Genomic DNA, 21,253 nt, shown 5'->3' with positions numbered 1-21,253 from the left:
TTTTTTTTTTTTGAAATATACACTCATGTATGTATATGACAGCTCTGTCTTACATTACTTCCCAAGCAATCCTCCCCAGTGAAGGATTTATTAGCAGTGTTTCTCAAAGTATGTTCTGGGTCTGACTTGTAATAGAATCACCTGCATTAGATTCACCTGAGTGCTTGTTAAACAAGCAGATTCCTGACCTTCATTGCAAACTTACTAAGTTACAATCTCTTGGGGTATAGCCTTAGGATCCTTATAGTTAACTAATATCCCCAGGTGGCTTAATTCATGCCAAAATCTGAGAAGCATTGATATATAGTAGTGTAGTATTCATGAGCATCAACTTTAGGATCAGACAGATCTTAGTATAAATCTCAGTTTTCCCATCTATCTAATGATGATAATCAGTCCTACCTCCTAAATCTATTGTCAGAATTAAACAAGATGATGCAGGAGAAGTGCAGAATTCAGAGCCTTTCTCCCCTGCCTTCCTGAGAGGATGCTTTATGCTGCTGATTGGCTGCTGGCTTCACTGAGCTAATTGAAGGTAAGGGGCTGCCCTTAAGAGAAAAAAAAAAAAAATCTGAAAAATGGGAAAACAAGGGGAAACCTGAGCCAGGGGGCCAGTAAGGGATGGAAATTGGGGGGCAGGTGGTAGGGGGAAGTGGCAGAGACACATTGAGACAGTGTGGCAGTTTGAGGATAAAAAGAAGATGTTTAGGAATCTTTTAAGTATGTTAGATCCTAAAATTGTCCCTTTGCAATGTTTAGTGAAAAACGAAATATTGCATTTTAACACATATGTATGAAATCTAGAGAGATGGTACTGATGAACCTATGTGCAGGGCAACAATGGAGACACGGACAGAGAGAACAGATCTGTGGACACAGGCCAGGGAAGGAGAGGGTGGGGTGAATTAAGAGAGTAGCACTGAAACATATGCATTATCATATGTAAAATTAGCCAGTGAAAATGTGCTGTAGGACAATGGGAGCTCAAATCCAGTGCTCTGTGACAACTTAGTGGGCGGGGTGGGGGGGTGGGGGGAATGGGGGGGAGTAAGACATGTATACCTGTGGCTAATTCCATGTTGATATATGTCAGAAACCAACACAATACTGTGAAGCAATTATCCTCCAATTTAAAGTTTCAAAAAGTGTTTTTAAAATAAAAGGTTTTTTTAGAGCACTTAGGAGTCCGTTTCTTTTTTTAGATGCATTATCTTTCAGAGACAAATCCTAACCCTAGAAGGTAGACATTAGGTTAGATAGAAGGAAAAGATAGATTGATATAGATAAGAGACCTAGCAAATGTGGGCCCAGTTATCTAATTTACTCCTAAACAGTCATTTCACCTGTCTTAATTTCATGCTCTCCTGCCAAATCGCTTCAGTTGTGTCAGACTCTGTGCGACCCTGTAGACAGCAGCCCACCAGGCTCCCCCGTCCCTGGGATTCTCCAGCCAAGAACACTGGAGTGGGTTGCCATTTCCTTCTCCAATGCATCAAAGTGAAAAGTGAAAGTGAAGTCGCTCAGTCGTGTCCGACTCTCAGCGACCTCATGGACTGCAGCCCACCAGGCTCCTCCGTCCATGGGATTTTCCAGGCAAGAGTACTGGAGTGGGGTGCCATTGCCTTCTCCAATTTCATGCTCTACTCCCTTAAAAGAAACACAATTGTTCCAAACCCATTTGCTGTAAATTTCCATGGTTTTCAACTCTTTTCATTTCCGTATCCATCTTTTTTTGTGATTCTCCTTTCCCTTTTCCATGAATCTTTGTTGCTTTTTATCATGTCTTTCTTTTCTACCACCACCTTTTGGGGCAGCCTCTCTCTGTAAACTCCTAGGATTCAGCTCTATAGTGCACATCAAGTCTACAACCTGCTTTTTGTACTGCAGAAACTCTCAGCCCTAGGAGTGTTGTGATGTGTTTTGATTTCTTCTTTCCTGGCAGCCATGCTCCTCGTCTCTGTAGACATGGAGTCCTGAGCTGGGACCTCTGGATGCTAGAGGGTCAATCCTGATGCCTGTCCTTTGATTTTTGCCTCTCTGAACCCTGTATATTCTCTTCATTCTTCCAGAAACTATCAACGATTTTTTTTTTTTTTTTTTCACAAGACCCCTCTTTCTATTGCAATACTTCTCCTTCAGCCCCTGCAATTCTGGTAGAACTGGCAATCCTATCCTTCATAGTGCATCACTCAGGGCTAGCCAATCATAGCATTTTATCCCTCCTAAACTGCACGGATTGGTTCAAGGTGAGCCATCTGACCCAAGTTGTGCAAGAGTATCCAATGAACTTAAATAGTTAGATACTGTCTCCTGGGATTGAGTACTGTGAGAACACTGTAAATTAGAACTACCTGCAGCTATCTTTTCTAACTCCATGGAGAAAGATACATACAACAAGAGGATAATATCCCTGGAATAACCCTCAAGCAATAAACAGTGGAAGTAGGTGAATAAATACTTTAGCTTTCTCATCATTCAGTGATATAATTCCAAGGCATGTTCTACCTTCTCTCTAAAGAGTCCCCAGTAGATTGAGCCTCAATTGCCCACAATAGTAACTTGCTCAGAAATTCCTTCTATTTGCTTGTCTCCCTTCTGTGTCTCCCTTTCTCCCTCATAATGCCCAAACAAAATGCTTATACACAAATTGTTGTGTAGTAGGCAGACTACTACTGCCCCCCAAATGGCTACCTCCTAATCCTTATAACCTGTGACCATGTTCGATTAGAAGGCAAGCAGGAACTAAGGAAGTGGAATGAAGATTGTTAGTTAGCTGATCACATTGTAGGGAGAGTAGCCTGTATTAGCCAGGTGGATTCAATTTAATCACAAGTGTCCTTAAAAGCATAAGAGGCAATTGGAAGAAATAGATGGCACTGTGAGAAGGACTTAGCTTGATCTTGGAAGATTTAAAGCTTCAGGAAGAGGGTCATGAGCCAAGGAATTCAGATGGCTTGTAGAAGTTGGAAAAGGAAAGGAAATGGATTCTCCCTAAAATCTCCACAAAGGAATGCACCCTGATGGTGATTTGGTCTTAGCCCAGAGAAATCCATATAGAACTTGTGATCTATGAAACTATAAGATAATAAATTATTGTTGTTTAAACAACTAAGTGTGTGGTAGTTTGTCACAGAAGCAGTAGAAAACTAATACACCTTGTCTCAGGATTTGCTTTGAGGAAAACCCAAATTTAAGATGTTAATTGCTTTTCTTATTGTTCTTGGGGTGTTCAGTCCCACTTTCCCTGATATATGATGGGGGTAAATGCTTCATGGATTTGACTGCCAAAACAATGTAGAAAATTGAGCTAATTTGGAATAATGTCTGGCTAATTACATTGAACCTCTGTTTCTTTGGCAGAGGAACCCTTACCTTGGAGCGCCAAAGAAGTCTCAATTGGGTAACAGTTTTAATTAGTCCAGCTCTCTCTCCTATCCAAAGCCTGGTTTTGCATCTGTTGCTATTTCTCATTTAAAACATGAAATAATCTAAATATTCCAGAATTAGAAATAATTATTGCTGCAGACACTGGAGGGTTCAAGCTATTACCTAGATGCAAATAGTTTCATATTTTACTGTAGAAGAAATTATTTCTAGCATTAGAAATAATATAACATTACTTCATATCTCCTAACACAGTGATACTTTAAAGTGAAAGCTCTGGAAATGAACAAACCTAACCCCCTTATTTATTTATTTTTTAAAATCCTCAAAGTATTGGCTTGTCTCATTTTCTTAGTCAAAGCTTGCTTCTCAGTTTTGCCCTGCTAATGACCTCAGCTCTCTCTTGATGCTTTAGGACAAAGGGCTCTTTGATTAATCATTCTCTGTGTTAATATCAAACAGCCCTTGCATTCTTCAAACAGATCACTGCTTCTGTTAAATAATGCCCTAAATATACAAAGCAGATAAATGATGACCATTGAGCCAATGGGAACAGAACTGGGCTCTAAGACTGCGTTGCAATTATAATGAAAAGACACATAACTGATGAGTTCCATATCCGAACTTAAAATGATTTGTGAAGCATAAGATCAAGAGAAATACAGACTGAGGTCTCAAGTTGGACTTTCTACGATGAAGTATAGACCGGGGGTAGAAAGCATTTTAAAATTGCTTGGTGTGCTTGTGTCTCTGTGTATTTTTTTTTTTTTTCCTTTGAAATGGTTAAATGCTTCAAGGAGTAGAACCTCTTTGGGGGGAAAAGGCCCAGCATGATATGCATCAGGGTTTTATTTCATTCCAGTCTCTTGCTTATTTTAATTTATGAGGTGTGGAGAATATTAGTTTTTTCAATGATTTAATATTTTACATTGTAAGTGATCTTCTGCAGTCAGTTTGTTAATTAGATACTGCAGACGGGTCACTTAATATTGTGTGTTGACTCTGCGGGGAAAAAAGGAAGAGAGAATATTTCTGATAGGCAAAAAGAACCCACCATACGTCATCAAAGTTCTCTTACAGACTATGTGTTGGAGGTGCTTTGCTGTAAAACAAATTATATTTTGCCTTTAAAAAGGCGCCCTGAGAGCACTGGAGATAATTGGAACACTCTCTTGCTTTGCTTCTTTAGAAGTTTTCTGGAACTAGGCAGGAAAAGAAGACTGGAACCTGAGGTTTTTTATTTAAATATAAAACCATGTCAGGGAGAATTAAAACACTTTTGCAAATCTGGAATCCATTGAAATACACTGTCCTGTTTTGATTTCCCTGGAGGGCCCACATTGAAATGGTGGCTTTACATGATTTCCTACTGGCCCTGTCTGCAACACCAGCACCTCCTAAATAAAAAGGATGCAGTCTACCAGCATATTAGTTATGTTGTTGTTTAGTCATCCAGTCATGTCTGACTCTTTGCAACCCCACGGACTGTAGCCCTGCCAGGTTCCTCTGTCCATGGGATTTCTGAGGCAAGAATACTGGAGTGAGTTGCCACTTCCTTCTCCAGGGGCTCTTACCAACCCAGAGATCGAACCCGAGTCTCCTGCATTGTAGGCAGTTTCTTTTCCACGGAGACACCAGGGAAGTCCGTTAATTATGTGCTTAGCTTTTAATTTGGATAACTTATGAATGGGGATAAACTGACATGTAATGTATAGACGTGTTCTCTTCTACTCCTACCAGAGAAAGCGGCTATCGACTGGATCCTTTGATTAGTTGTCTACTCTATGTTGGCTTTATCAAAACTTTGAAAAGCCAGGAAGCTCACCAACAGTGTGCTTTGTCACACAATTCCATTACACACACCTTATTTTTGCTTTGTGTAAAATTAGTGTGTACAACACCAGTGAGATATTTTTAGTGATATTCAAAATATGTTGTAAAGTCAAAAGACAAGTAAATCAGTAGTTCATTTTAAGATGAGTTCAAATACGTGAAACAGAAGACTAATATTTTTTTTTAAATAAAATCCCTGCTGTAGGAGTCCAAGTCACTTTCATAAGCAACCCAACAATAACGAATTATTCTATGACATGTCATAACGCTTTTGAACAGGTTTTCAGCTGTGCTTTGTAAGAACAAAATGGTGGCACATACAGGTAGTATGGATAAGAGAGTTAAAAATCTTTCTTCGTTACAAACAGAAATAACCTGTAACCTCATAGCTACCAACACGATTTTTTTTTAATTCTTTTTTTTCTTTATTTCTGTTTTTTGTCTGTTTTAATTCATCTGCAATATTTGAATGTTCAACTCAGTGCCTTTCTTTTCTGAAACTAAAGATAGTGATATTAGCATATGATTAGTAAGAAACTAAGGAAATGGCAACCCACTCCAGTGTTCTTGCCTGGAGAATCCCAGGGACAGGGGAGCCTGATGGGCTGCCATCTACGGCACAGAGTCAGATACGACTGAAGCGACTTAGCAGCAGCAGCAGCAGTAAGAAACTATTTTTTCCGTAAAATAGTGCTTTCCAAAGGCAAAACAATCAAAATTTGCTATTATTTCATTTGGGTTTTATGTGCCTGATACAACTCTAATTTAAAAAATAATTGAAACTGTGGAATTGAGTTTATATTTATATAATCAATAAAAATGAAAACTATGTATATGTTTCACAGATTCAACTATTTCTTAAGATATCACATATATATATGTATACAAATTGTAGTGATAGTGATACGATTTTCATTTTTATTTATTTTGCTAGCATATACCCTCATTATTATTATACAGTATTTAATTAAAAATATAAACTTTAATAAAAACGTATCCTCTGATATATTTTCCCCTTGTCATGTTATGACATAGCTTCACAGATGCACTTTTTGACTCCTTCAAGAGTTTCCTCAGAGGTGAGAAAAATAAGCGCAACTAAAAATGGAGGAAATGTTTAAGAACTCAGTGGTTAGTGAGTCACTTTAGAACATAGGACGATGAGACACAATTATACTCAGGATTCTCTCTCCTGAAAACAAAGCCAAACAAAACAAAGAACGCTTCATCCCCCTTACTAGAAGTAATGGATAAAACAGAAATAATATCCAGGGTTGAATTCTGAATGCCATTTGGCGCACAATGGTTATTCAGCAAATGCTGTTTATTGGTGACACTATCAGGAACTTCACAGAGCATCAGTTGCAGTTTCACCCACAGAACAACTTTTCACATTCAATAGAGAGTTATAATATATAAATAAAAGGTTGTCTCCTCCAGAGACAAGCATTTTGCTCTCTTAAATGTGGGATTTTTTTAAACCTCAAGGCTCCAATTAACTCTAATATATTGATCTAGCATCACTCTATGGAAATGTATCATGTACTTGAAATATATATTTAATATGGTAATATCCTCAGCCAAGCATAGCTCTAAAGTCACTATCTTCTTTTTTTTTTTCTGTTCTATCTGCTATTTAATTTCATTATGATTTCTAAAAATTCTCTGGTAGTGTACAGCTGCTCCACTGTTAATAGCCTTGAAATAGAAATGTGTTACTTTGCTTAGTGAGAGACATCTGCAAATGGTAGAAAAACAAAATCATTTTGATATGATTAATACAGGAAGATGGTTATTCGTATTTTTTATGCATGTCGTTTAAACTCGTATATGTTTGCCTTCCAGCCATTTTAGATATGTTATTCTGATCTATGATTTAAATATGTGATGCTTTTAGGATCTACATAAAAAAGAAGACTGTTTGCCAGCTCATCTAATACCCTCCTGCTGCTAGTTGGCTGGGGTTTTTGAATGTCACAAACAGAGCTTTGATATGGTACCCACGGGGCTCTTTATCCAGGATGATGTAAATAACTACTCCCAACATTTGGTCCTTCTTCCATCTTTGATCATGTCATCTTGAAATTTGCCCTTGCAATGAGCAAGAATCTTTACTTTCACACTAGAAGAGCTCATACTATATTTGAAAATGTCAAAGCACATAAGCCCTCGTAGGGCAATAGGACAGGTTCAAAAGTTTGCAGGTAGATGGATTATTCGAGGCTTAGAGATCACAACGAGAGAGAAGTATGCCTTCTCTCACTCCCTCAGTCTTGCAAATCTTTTGTTACGTCATAAATCTTTCTATGTTCCTTCCCCTGTTCTCCAGGCATTTCACAAGTGGTCAGTCTTGGTCTCAGATTTACACAAAGAGGGCTGGAACTGACCTCACTGGAGGGCACAATTTATGTGGTGGAGCCAGTGACCGAGTGTGGAATACGATCCAGACCCCTTGTCATGGCGGCTGAAATGCTCCCATCAGACCCTTCTTACTCACTGGTGATTCAAGGCATCTCAGTGCTTAAAGGGACCTTGGAGTTAACCTCCTTCAGCTCCATCCTTTCCCAGGTAAAGACAAAAACTCAGGTGAAGTGATTTTTGTGAAGGTTATACACCTTCCTCTTTCCTCTCATCCTGAATGACTGCCCCTGCAATCTCTTTAAGAAGGTGTAGCCTATGCTTCTGCCTGGAGCCCAGAAGCATTGACTATAGAGACCTGAAATCCTAAGGGTTCATATGGCAAGAGAGCAAAACATCCTTAGTCGGTGTTCCTAGAGCCATTAGAGGGCCTACTGGGGATCTGTAACAAGGCTAGGAGACCTGGGAGTAGTTCCTCCTTGCCCCATAAGTCAAACCCAACAGATTTCACAATGCGCAAATAAGATGTTCAAGTGTTCTTGAATCTCCACCCAACAATGCTGCTGCTGCTGCTAAGTCGCTTCAGTCGTGTCTGACTCTGTGCGACCCCATAGACGGCAGCCCACCAGGCTCCCCTGTCTCTGGGATTCCACCCAACAATGAGCATTCCTCAATTTGGTATATGTTACAACTGGCACTTCAGACCAGCAGGGAAAAGATAAAAGACAGGATGGATATTTAATAAATGGTGTTGGTACAAAAAGGTAGGCATTTAGAAAAAAAAAAATTCAGTCTTTACCTCCTACTCTGTGTGATGATAAATTCCAAGTGGATCAGATATTTTTATGTTAGAAATAAAACTAAAATTACTAAAAGAATATGGAAAATTTTTAATCCATGGTATGGAAAGATTTTAAAAAAACTAATCCAAAATCCAGAAGCCATAAAAAAATTGATGAATCTTAATACATACAAAAATAAAAGCTTCTATATGACAAATACACACACATAGATAAACTAAGTCCAAAGCTATCTACAAACTACAAAAAAAATTGCAACTCATGTATAAACAAAGAGCTAATTTCTCCAATAGATAAAAAGTTTCTACAAATAGAGAAATAAAAGCCCAACAAGCTGATAGGAAAATCTGGGCAAAAGATATAAACAGTTCACAGAAAATGAAATATGAATAGCTCTTAAACATTTGGAAATATGCTCGACTTCACTCATGATAAAAGATATGCAAATTAGAACTACACTGAGATACCGTTTTTTCTTCTATCAGGTTGGCAAAAATCCAAAGATTCGATAACACACCCCATTGATGAGGCTGTAGGAAACAGACCCTCCCGTACATTGCTTGTGGGAGTGTATGTTAGCATAACCCCATATGGAGAGCAATTTAGCAAAATCTATCAAAGTTCACAAATGCATCTATCTTTTGCCTCATCAATTTCACTTATGGAAATTTCTGTTACAAATGGACTTGCAAATGAATGAAAGGACATATGTTTAAGATATTCATCACAGTATTATTTGTAAGACCAAAAAAAAATGAAATAACCTAAACTGTTAAATCAAGTAAATTGTTTAAATAAACCGTGATGTATAAATACAATAGAAGCAAGATTCTCTGACACACCTCCTAGATTAATGGAAATAAAAACAAAAATAAACAAATGGGATCTAATAAAACTTAAAAGCTTTTGCATACCAAAGGAAACTATAAACAAGATGAAAAGACAACCTTCAGAATGAGAAAAAATAATTACAAATAAGGCAACTGACAGCGGGTTAATCTCTAAAATATATAAGCAGCTCATACAGCTCAATATCAGAAAAGCAAACAAACCAATCCAAAAAATGGGCAGAAGACCTAAACAGACATTTCTCCAAAGAAAACATACAGATAACCAATAAACACATGAGAAATACAAATCAAAGCTACAAAGAGGTATCACCTCACATCTGTCAGAATGGCCATCAAAAAATCTATTAATACAAACAAATAATGCTAGAGAGGATGTGGAGAAAAGGGAACCCGCCTGCACTATTGGTGGGAAGGTAAACTGATATGGCCATTATGGAAAACATTATGAAGATTTGTTAAAAAACTAGGAATAAATCTACCATATGACCCAGCAATCCCAGTACTAGGCATATCCCCTGGGAAAACCACAATTCTAAAAGGCACATGTACCCCAATGTTCATTGCAGCAATATTTACAATAACTAGGACATGGAAGCCACCTAGATGTCCATCGACGGATGAATAGATAAAGGATCTGTGGTACGTTTATAAAATGAAACATTACCAGGCCACAGAAAGGAACAAATTTGAGTCAGTTGTAGTGAGGTGAATGAACCTAGAGCCTCTTATATAGAGTGAAGTAAGTCAGAAAGAGAAAGACAAGTATCTTATCTTTGTCATAACACATTGTATTATCGTGTGTGTGTATATATATATATATATATGGACTCTAGAAAAATGGTACTGATGAAACTAGCAGAGAACGTACTTGTGGATACAGCAATTGAAGGTGAGGGTGGGGTGAACTGAGGAAGTAGCATTGACATATATACACTATCATGTGTAAAATAGTGGGAGGTTGCTAAACAACAGGGATCCCAGCCTGGTGCTCTGTGATGTCCTAGGTGGGTAGGATTCGGGGAAGGGGAGGGAGGTTCAGGAGGGAAGGGATATATATATACATATATAATTATGACTGATTCACGCTATTGTATGGTTGAAACCAACACAAAATTGTGATGCAATTTTCAACTAATTAAAAAATAAAATTTTAAAATAATAATAATAAATAGAATACTATGAAACAAGCAAAAAAATGAGTGAAGCTGACTGTGTACAAAAAAAGATCAACATGGAAAGATCTTTGAGACCTTATTGAATAAAAAACAGCAAAATGCAGAATAGTGTGTAAGGTAAGATGCTTTTGATATTTAAAAAAGGAGAAATAAGAACCTAAATTTAAATTTGTTACTATACACATAAAGTAACTAGAAAATTTTATAAGAAACTAAATATAGCAGTTGCTAACAAGAGGTGAGCATGGGAACTAGGAATATGGGGTACAAGAGCAGCAGAATTTCTCACTGTTTATATTTATTTTTTAAAACTTTTATTGAAGCATATAATTTATTTACAATATTGTGTTAATTTCTTCTACACAGCAAAGTGACTGAGTTATACATATATATGTATGCATAAGTTGCTTCAATTGTGTCCAACTCTTTGTGACCCCATGAACTGTAGCTCATCAGGCATCTCTTTCCATGGCATTCTCTAGGCAAGAATACTGGAGTAGATTGCCATGCCCTCCTCCAGAGGGTCTTCCCAACCCAGGGACTGAACCCAAGTCTCTTACATCTCCTGCAGATGGGTTCCTTACCACTAGCCCCACCTGGGAAGCCCAATATATATATATATATATATATATATACACACACACACACACATATATATATTCTTTTTTCATATTCTTTTCCATTATGGCTTATCACATGGTACTGAATATAGTTCCCTGTGCTGTACTGTAGGACCTTATGGTTTATCCATCCTGTATAAAATAGTTTGTTTCTTTATATTTTTATAACCATGCAAATATATAAATTTTTCAAAAGCTATACTTTCAAATCAAAGAAAAATTAGGCAAGCCCCCTGTTTGATTCTGAGGATGCTAACAGGTCTCTGTTTTAGCATGAAAGCTAAGATTTCCAGATTAATATGCAGCTGCCCAGAGTCTTCACTCACTCGTCCTTCTTTCCGTCTTTCACTCAACAATTGTTTATTTACAATCTACTGTGTCAGAGGTGCTATACTAGGCCCTGGAGATGCATGAGAACAGGACCCGCTAGATCTCTGTTTCAGGAAATCTGCATTCTCGTCCAGGGTCTCTTCCATTTGGGGTCAGGGCAAGGGGTCTCCAGTTAGCATAAAAGACTCTAGGACCCATATCAACAAGTGTTGCTTCATTATGATATTCTCTCAAGTGCAAGCACATTAAATCTCCATTGGTACAGAGTTCAAAAATTCAATATCCTTGATTTTTATGAGCAAACAAGATATATACAGGCTGGAGGCATTTTTGGTTTCTCTCAACAGCACCTTTTTTTTTTAAAGTTCCATAATATCTTTTATTGTGTATAATACAATATAATTTGAAACTCTATTCCAAAAATGGGCCTTGCTTATAACTTATCTAGGGTTGTAATCATTTCCTGTGATTTACATTGATGGCTTTTTATTAATGCTCTAGTATTATACCACATATCACTACATTCCTTTCCTTTCTGTTTTATTTTCTTCTTAGTTTTATTAGTTTACATTCCATTTTGATTAATTTTTCAAGCCAAATATCTATTTCTGGGTGTTCATACCAGTCCCTTAAACAGCAGTCCCTTCTTTTTTCTTTTCTCCTACTCCAATTCAGGCAGATAAGAGCTGATGATAGTAAAGCTCATTTAAGCTCAGTGTGTGTTTGTGCATGAATGTGTGTGCATCTATAATTGCATCAGCATAGTTCAGAACTGAGCCCATTTGGTTAGTGATACAAAGCAGTGCCTTCACGGCTGTCCAATAGAAATTTCTGAGATGACTGGAAGGTTTTCTGGTGGTCCTGTCCAATACGGCAGCTGGTAGCCACCTATGGCTACTGAGGACTTCCAGTGTGACTAGAGCAACTGAGAATTGTATTTTTAGTTTGATTTTATTTAAATTAATTGGAATGTGAAAAGCTGGCAGGAGAGAGATAAGATGTGAATGCAAGGTATAAAGCCCCAAAGAGAGTAGCCAGCCATCCAAATTGCAGCCACCAACAGCAGAATCAAACCAGTCAATCCTAAAGAAAATCAACCTTGAATATTCATTGGAAGGACTGACGCTGAAGCTGAAACTCCAATAATTGGTCACCTGATTCAAAGAAGTGGCTCCTTAGAAAAGACCCTGATGCTGGGAAAGATTGAAGGCAGGAGGAGAAGGGGACAACAGAGGATGAGACGGTTGGATGGCATCACCAACTGGATGGACATGAGTTTGAGCAAGCTCCGGGAGTTGGTGATGGACAGGGAAGCCTTGCATGCTGAAGTCCATGGAGTCACAAAGAGTTGGACACGACTAAACAAGTGAACTGATTGAACTGAAAGCAGAAAGGCCCCATAACGGGAATCTCTGAGTCTTGGGTATGCCAATCAGATGGTGAAGGCTTTTTGCTTTGTAAGGAATAGTCCCCACAGATTAGAGATGGTCTCCAGGTAATTACTGAGATAAAATGGAGCACAATGCCTTCTTCTCACACCCAATCATAAAATGGAAGTCAGCAAACATCCAAGAGATTTGGTTAAAACTCTAGGCAGGCTCATTAGTGTTCAAGGCTGAATTCTAGTTCTTGGTACACATCAGGAACATGGGAGAAAATGCCATCTCATGGATGACTGAGCACCTCAATCTGTGTTTGGGGGAAGATGGACACCCAAGGGACATCAGGAATGCTAGAGTTAGGAAAGTCAACTAATTTTAGACCTCACTCACTGGTGGGAATGGGCTCATATCACATAGCCCAACTGGGAAGGATTAGCTCAAGACTTGAATGTAGTTGTGCCAGTGGATAAAGAGTTTTCAGTATCTGCAGGTAGATGGGCTCAGATAAGCAGAAACTTACAAGCTATAAGTCTAACCAGTTCAATCTCCTTCTATATCTATGTATGCATGCTCAGTCATGTCTGACTCTTTGAGACCCCACAAATGGTAGCCTGCCAGCCTTCTCTGTACATAAAATTTTCCAGGCAAGAATACTGGAGTGGGTTGCCATTTCCTACTCCAGGGGATTCTTCCTACTCAGGGATTGAACCCGTGTCTCCTGGGTCTCCTGCATTAGCAAGCAGATCCTTTACCACTGTGCCGCCTGGGAAGTCCTCAGTCTCCTTCATGAGTGTGTGTGTGCTAAGTCGCTCCAGTCATACCTGACTCTTTGCGACCTTATGGGCCACAGCCCACCAGGCTCCTCTGGCCAAAGGATTCTCCAAGCAAGAATACTGATGTGGCTTTTCATGCCCTCCTGCAGGTTATCTTCCCGGCCCAGGGATCTAACCCATGTCTCTTATATCTCCTGCATGGGCAGGCAGGTTCTTTACCACTAGCACTACCTGGGAAGCCCCCAGTATCCTTCATTTGTTCCTTATTACCCACACTATTGGTGTATATACCCCACCTGAACATTCAATGCTCTCCACAATATGGAGCCCACCACTGTGCTCAACCTTTGTCTCCACAAGTTCCCCCTGCTTCTCCTATGCTGTGGCCAAACTTGGCTGTGCATATTTCCTTAACCACTCCCCAGCCTCACCCATCCATGCCCTCACTCAAGCCTCAATCTGTTGCTGGAAATGCTCTCCTCTAGCATCTCCATCTGTCAAAACCCCATTCACTCTCATGGTTTATTTCAGGGCTTCCCTGGTGACTCAGTTGGTAAAGAATCTGTGTGTAGTGCAGGAGACACAGGTTTGATTCCCTGAGTTGGGAAGATCTCCTGGAGAAGGGAATGGCAACCCACTCCAGAATTCTTGCCTGGAGAATCCCACAGATGGAAGAGCCTGGTGGGCTACACAGTCCATGGTTTATTTCAGGCCACATATTTCCTGAAGTCCCTTCCCTGGAATCCACAACTGCATTGCTTTCTTTCTCCTTGGAACCTGTGGCCCTGGGTTGGTGCTTCTGTTTTGGCTCTTGTTTTGCTCCTCCTTATGCGGTGGGCATTAGTGAGTCTGTCTGATTTTGTCTCCTATTCTGTGAGCACTTTGAGGATGGGGCTCACATTCTGTATGGCTGATCGTGTTTGACCCATGGTTGATTTCCAGGAATTATTGTTTTTGAACTGGATCAGGATAGTTCTATACCTGGCAGAAATTTCAGCTATAGTCACTAAAAAAAGAAATCTTTTGCTCCAAAAATGAGCATTTATCTGAAAACTACATTATTGTTCCATGGAATATTTTTCAAATCAAAAGTGGCACCCTGGTGACCTAGAGGTCATATATGGCCTCCATCTATACTTTGCTTGACACACCATGTTATTTTTTAATTGTCAGCAACATTTAAAATGTTGGAGAGTTTACATAAAAATCCATGTTTCTAGACTTCCTTGAAAAAAAGAATCCAATCTAAATTTGCCACTTTGTCAAGGTCCCTGGCTAATCCCCTGCCTCAGATCTGCAGGGACTAGACTTTCTTATTTTCCCTTCTTCGCATTGGATGTGCACAGTCCATGCACCTTTAACAATGACAATGATCCACCCATGTCATTGTTGAAGCTCATCTTGCCAATTTTTAAATCATACATGTTCTGATGATTCACTGGTTATTGTTTTGGCCTTTGACTTTCTGTATCACTCATCAAACTCCCAAGAGTGCAGCACATGCTCAGATAGAAATATGATTTAGGTAATTTCGAAGGACCGTAATGAAGGTGGCTCCATGTCTGTGGTCAACTTACCTGCAATTTTTAGACATGAGACAATTAGTCAAGGCACTGGGGGTGGCGGCAGAAGTGGTCGACACTTGAAAAGGCGTAAAGAGAGTGAGACCCATGTGCTGTTGGATACTAACATTTCATTTCACAACCATAGCACCTTTTGTGTGAAGATTTCCAAGTAGATTTCAGGCAGTAATTGAGCCTCACAGCATTTGATGAGAAGGGGAAGCGTTTTGTTCAATTTCTGATAGAGGGAACTGAGGCATTATTTGTTCACTACTGTAAGGACTTCTCTATGAGAGGACTAACTGGTCGTTCAATTTAATTATCTTCATTTCAGGCCCCATCCCTAATCACTCATTCTTATTCTTTGGTTTCAAGGGTAATTTATGTTAGATCAATTTAGACTCCCTCTCAGAATTTAATCAATACCATCTGCATCTTGTAGGCTGTCCTTGGCTAAAGCTTAATCTTCAAAAAAAATGTAGGGAGTAAAAGAGCATAAACAGGCAAAATGCAGAATCAGGTCACTCTCTGACTTAGAGGAAAATTTCAAATTTTTGATTTTCAAAATCCCCATCCTCCATTTTTTCAATATTCCTTTTGTCCTCCCTCTTCCATCTAACTAGTGTGACAGCAGCTACTTGTATTCAGCCTTTATTTTAATGTCTTCTTCTTGAAACATCTGAAGGGAGACTTCTAATTTTTTTGACCCATGAAAAGTGGAAGTTTTTAAGAAAAGAAAGATCTTGTTAGCCAGATCAACACTTCAAGTGTCTAGCAAGTGTTTTCAGTTTAGAAAAGAACAAGGCTCTCGCTGCCTTTGACTGTTAAATCCATTACCCTAATCACACTTTAAATGAACCATTATGAGGCACTGATTTATATAATGTCTTCGCAAACACAGTATTTCTAGAGTGCAGTTATTCATGGTATTTTGTGTAGGATTTGGTCATTATGTGTTCTTTGTAATAATCATCAGCACTCAAAATGACTTTTCTCGAAAGATTATCTTTTAAGGGCCATGTCCCTAACCAAGTAACAAAAAACAAATGGAGATTGCAGGAATTAAACACTAAATTGTCTGTTGCTTCACCAAGTTCACGCGCTAACCTTTCACCTCTGGAAGGATGGGATTAAATACAACTTGGATAAAGGTCATTTAAGAGCTTTCTCCTATGTACTTTGGAACCAAGAGAAGAAAGTGAATACATGGATTTCTCACCCAGAAAATCTTGCTTCAGGAGAGAAAAATTACAAGCAATATTTAGGGGTTATTTCATGCCCCCACAGCAAGACCTTGACATTGGCAGATGATGGTTTTCTCTAAGCAGAATTTCTGAGTCTCCAAGTCAGCTATAAGGGAGCAAATTGGAGCAGCACCAACTTAAGCCTGGGAAGATTATTCTCCCTCCTTCCTTCCTGAGTGTGGACAAGGTTCATCCCCAGCCTTAGCCATTTCTGATTTGCCCCCTTGGAGCCTCCGCCAACTGCTCCTTCCCCAGTGCATCCCTTTTTATTACCATTCGATCATCAGCTTCTTGTGTCTGTCATCTCCTCTTGTAGCCAAGTGACCTGCCCTGGATCATTCCATGTTCTGTATTTTTCTAAATTACATTGTTCTCTGGAGTCTGTTGCCCAACTGAAAGAGTCACACAGTCTTTCTCTGGTAGTTACTCAAGCTATCAATCATTCTGTAACCACCTGTACTACCGTTAACCTTCTTCCTGTCTTCCAAATCAAAACCCATTTCTCACTTCCATATGTCAACACCAGCCACATGCATTGATTAAATGTCTTTCATTTGAAAACACGCAGTCCTGTTACCCTTGCCTAGGTCTGAATGCCTCCCATATGCTCTCCATGCAAGCCTAATTCTTCTGTTCTCTTCCTCTGGAAAGTCATTCTTCATTGTAATAAGTTGCCCAAAGTAAATGTATTCATCATCTTTTTCTCTGACAACCATGTTTCTCCACTACGGGAAATTAAACACTGCAACATATGGCCTGAGCAGCAAACTTTAGTGCTTGTTCGCTCAATTGTTTTAACACATTGCCGCCTTCACATAATATTCTGTTTGCCACTAGCATGTCAACCTTCCACTTGACATATGCATTAGACATGTTAATGGCAAGACAGAAACCAACCGGAGCTGACAGTATGACGAAAGAAGGGTAAGTGCCTATTAATTACTAAAATTCACTTTTTCCCACTATTTAAAAGGGGGGGAAAAAAACAAATGAATGTCTCCAGAACATGCCACCACATTAGCCTGCTGTGGTGCCATCTGATGGTTTTTAAAACCCCAAGTACTAAGGAAGAGCTTTGTGTCTACTCAGCAAGGCCAATATAAATGACATGAACCCTGTCCGTCCGCTCTCTCTGCTTCCCCAGCCAACCACTTACAAAATGGACAGGTCATAGTGGCTGAATGCTTTTTGTAGCCATCCAAACACCACTAGTACCTGTTCCAGAATTCTTTTCTCTCTTACTTATGCATGTAACCTGCCCTGTAAGTATATTCTAAATCTATATTTTTACTGAAGATAGAACACACTTTTCTTCTGGGACATTGCTTCAGAGATGAGATTAACTGTTTATGACTCTTTGGGGTTCTATTCTGAATCTACAGATGCTGAAATCACCTTTCAGGTAAGAAACTTTGATCCCAGAATTAATGAGAAGTAGTTATCATTTATTAAAAAGCAGGTTTTCCATTTTTAGATTTTTTTTTTGTTACTACCCTTTCATTTTCAGGACATATTAGGACATATGCATGTCCCTAAACAATTTTTTTAAAAGTTTAAAAGTTTTTAAGTGGAAACTATATTGATTTTTTTTTTTTTTACATAAACAAGTTAGAGCTATATTTGAGTCTTGGCTTTTACTCAATGCTGGAGGATCTCCAAGAGCCAGTGGGTTTCCTAGAATCTCTGTGATTAGTTTCTATGACATTTCCTGAGACCTCAGAAATCCATGGCTCCTGGGGCATTCCCCTATCAATAACTGTATCATCATGAACTCACATATATAGTTCCAATAGTTACCCGGGGCTTAATTGAAAGAAACAATTTATGGATGTCCACCCATGACCCTGACCCTCTGAAACTATATCTTGAAACTCAGTTAGATGGCAGAGAGCTGTATTCCAGGACCTCATCACACTGTTTCTCTATAAAATTGCTTGTACGTTGACTTCAATATCAGCAGCCTACACTGAGGGACATTACCAGAAATACTCCTGTGGAACTCACTGTATTTCCTATGAGATCATTGTTTAAGGTTATCAACTGCATTACCCAGTGTCCTCTCAATAAGGACCTATGTGACAATTTTTTTTTTTTCAGGCTATAGTACCAAGAATACTTGAGCCATAGCTGAGACCTAGTTTTATCTTTTTGATTTAAAGAGCTTAGAGCATGTAAGTAGGAACTCATGATATATTTTTGTATCCTAAATTCTTTGATGGATATCCTTTTTTATGACTGCTCTTATTTTTCTATTACCCTGATTTCCTCAAGTATTTATTCTTAAATTGAATTGAACATTATAATATACACATGTATCTTGTTCAATGACCTTATACACTTTCTAAAATAAGGTAAGTTATATTAATAAATGTATAAATATATGCCTAAAAACCAGGCTTTGGAAAGTATATATTTATAAATATTTATACATGTATTTTTAAAAATACATTTCAAAATATACCATTCAACAGAAAACATGTATCAGGCACTGATGCTTACTGTGTTTACACAACACAACACCAGTAGGAGAATTTTATCTGTTCTATCAAGAAAATACATTTCTTCTCATAGGGTAGGAAGCTGTAAGAGAAATACAGGAATACATGTTTACTATGCATTGACAGAATACACTCAAACAATTGCACATAGAAATATATTCAAGAGTTGGGAGAAACAGTCCAGGAAAGTAACTTTTGACCATCTTGATCTACCAGTCTGCACATGACAAGAATACTGTTAATATTACCAAGGTAAATACTTATACATATCAAAGAGTTTTTTATATTATCCAAATAGGTATTCATTCACTCCATAAACATGCATGGAGCAATGTGCTGGGCACAAGAGGTACTGAGGATGAATGAGTCACAGCTCACTGCAACAGGAAATAGAAAAGTGATAAGATATGAAGCATTTGATGTGACTGTGAGACATTCAGGTAGATATGGACGTCTAACAGAATATTCTAGACATCATAGCTCAACCTCACCTTTTATAGTTACAACACAAATTTTGGGTGGAACACATCCTACTGGGTGAGGGACGTGTTCATAGGACAAAGTTGAATGCTAGCAATCACTCTTTCTCATGACAACATTGACAGAATGGCTGAATTAATTCACTAAATGGCATTCCTGTGCACACAACACAAATAGTAATAGTAATATCAAAGAGTGGAAACCATTCCTGGCATTATTTTCTTCCCTTTTTGTCTAGAACTACAAAGTATCTTTAAAGTAAGTCACCAAGTGAATTTTTTTTCTGATATTGTCATTACACAAGCCTAAGAGAACAGAGAAATTTGTACTGATCCGTGAGAAAGGTTAAAATTTGGACTTCTTTTTGAAAATCATGACTCCAATATTATCTGTTCGGATTAAAGTACATCCTAGGTTTTCCAGGGTAGCATTTGCAGTGAAAGGTTTTTTGTTTACTTCCATATTTAAGAGAAACCCTAAGAAGAAAGTAGCCCACAAAATTGAGTAAGTTGAAAGATCAAAGTTATTCAGTTGAACTGCACCTAAAGCAAGATGACAGGAAATACAGTCTTCAAACACAGCCTCTATAGACACACCAATTAGGAGGCTGTCAAACTACACTCTGACGGATCAAGAGAGGCCCTGATAACAAACATTGTCATAATTCAATTTTGAGGCCACAAAGTTCTGGAACTTTTTAGAGAGGTCCAACAGGAGCGCATGTGGTTTGCTCTTCTGCTTTGTATACTATACAGTATGGCGAAATCTTGGCACAGTAACCCAGTGGATACAAAGTGGGTTTCTAAGTCAGGAGCCTTCAATATCTTCCCATTACAAGGATGACTTACTGGATCTCCTAAAGACAGAGCACTTAAGATCTTAGTGTCTTAATTCTTCCTTTTTTTTTCTTTCTTCTAAAAGTATAATTGAGGCTCCGCTTCCAGTGGCAGGGTCTGGGGAAGGGGTGGCAGGTGCCATGTCGGGCCACGAAGGTGGCAAGAAGCAGCCCCTGAAGCAGCCCAAGAAGCAAGCCAAGGAGATGGATGGGGAAGATAAGGCATTCAAGCAGAAGCAGAAGGAGGAGCAGAAGAAGCTCGAGGAGCTAAAAGCAAAGGCCGCAGGGAAAGGCCCCCTGGCCACGGGTGGAATTAAGAAATCTGGCAAAAAGTAAGCTGTTCCTTGTGCCTGAGGCAACGATGACCCTTAGTTCCATTCCTGTTTAAACCCCTGGATTCCCTGCCATAATATCTGTTGCCTTCTATAGCTAGAATGAAGTGTTGTCTTGGAACCTATTGTACATTTAAGAATAAACTTTTGTAAAAAAAAAAAAAAAGTAAAAAAAAAAGTATAATTGAGTTACAATATTTGTGTTAGTTTCAGGTGTGTAGCAAAGTGATTTGATGATATATACACATATATGTTTATACGTATGTATTTTCTTTTAAATTCTTTTCCATTATAGATTATTAAAGATAATGAATACAGTTCCCTGTGCTTTAGTATTTCAATTCTTCTTGCCACAAAGTATGATAAATAATGGGGAAATTAGTAGGATGTTTCTTCTCAAACCAAATTATTTCTGCTGGAGTTTCTTGTTTCTGTTACATTTATCTGGTTTTGGAAATCCAGTTTCACCATTATATTCTTAAAATTTATCAGAATGGAGACAGTAGCCTAACACCAGATTCATCCATTAAAAATGTTTCCTCATTGTTTCTTTTCTTTGTACCACCCTGACCTGTATCTTCTGTAGTAGACATTCCTTCTACTCACCAAGGTTTACAATTTTCCTCTCCTCTGAGAACATCATGAGGTTTGTTTGGGTCAGTGGATGTGAACTTAAGAATAGTACTTGATGTCTTGTTGTTGTTCAGTCCCTAAGTCATGTCCAACTCTCTGTGAACCCATGGACTTTAGCACACCAAGACTCCCTGTCCTTCATTATTTCCTAAGGTTTGCTCAA

At 38.6% G+C, this 21,253-nt stretch overlaps 1 protein-coding gene across 1 annotated transcript; it reads left to right on the top strand.

Moving 5' to 3' along the window:
* Nucleotides 1-1,527: 1,527 nt before the first annotated feature.
* LOC112578493 (translation machinery-associated protein 7-like) lies at nt 1,528-20,623 on the top strand. Its single transcript, XM_044937496.2, has 4 exons — nt 1,528-2,442; nt 3,361-3,400; nt 7,547-7,785; nt 20,212-20,623. Exon 4 carries the CDS (start codon nt 20,267-20,269, stop codon nt 20,459-20,461), a length of 195 nt encoding a protein of 64 aa, XP_044793431.2. The 5' UTR covers nt 1,528-2,442; nt 3,361-3,400; nt 7,547-7,785; nt 20,212-20,266; the 3' UTR covers nt 20,462-20,623.
* Nucleotides 20,624-21,253: the final 630 nt, after the last annotated feature.

Source organism: Bubalus bubalis, chromosome 2 (assembly GCF_019923935.1).
Source record: "Bubalus bubalis isolate 160015118507 breed Murrah chromosome 2, NDDB_SH_1, whole genome shotgun sequence".
NCBI classification, from domain to species: Eukaryota; Metazoa; Chordata; class Mammalia; order Artiodactyla; family Bovidae; genus Bubalus; species Bubalus bubalis.
Note: the sequence above shows the minus strand (reverse complement) of the source record. Positions and strands in the feature narration are given on the sequence as shown.

Coding starts and splice junctions, on each gene's coding strand:
- LOC112578493 (XM_044937496.2), top strand. CDS start 20,267: ATGTCGGGCCACGAAGGTGGCAAGAAGCAGCCCCTGAAGCAGCCCAAG.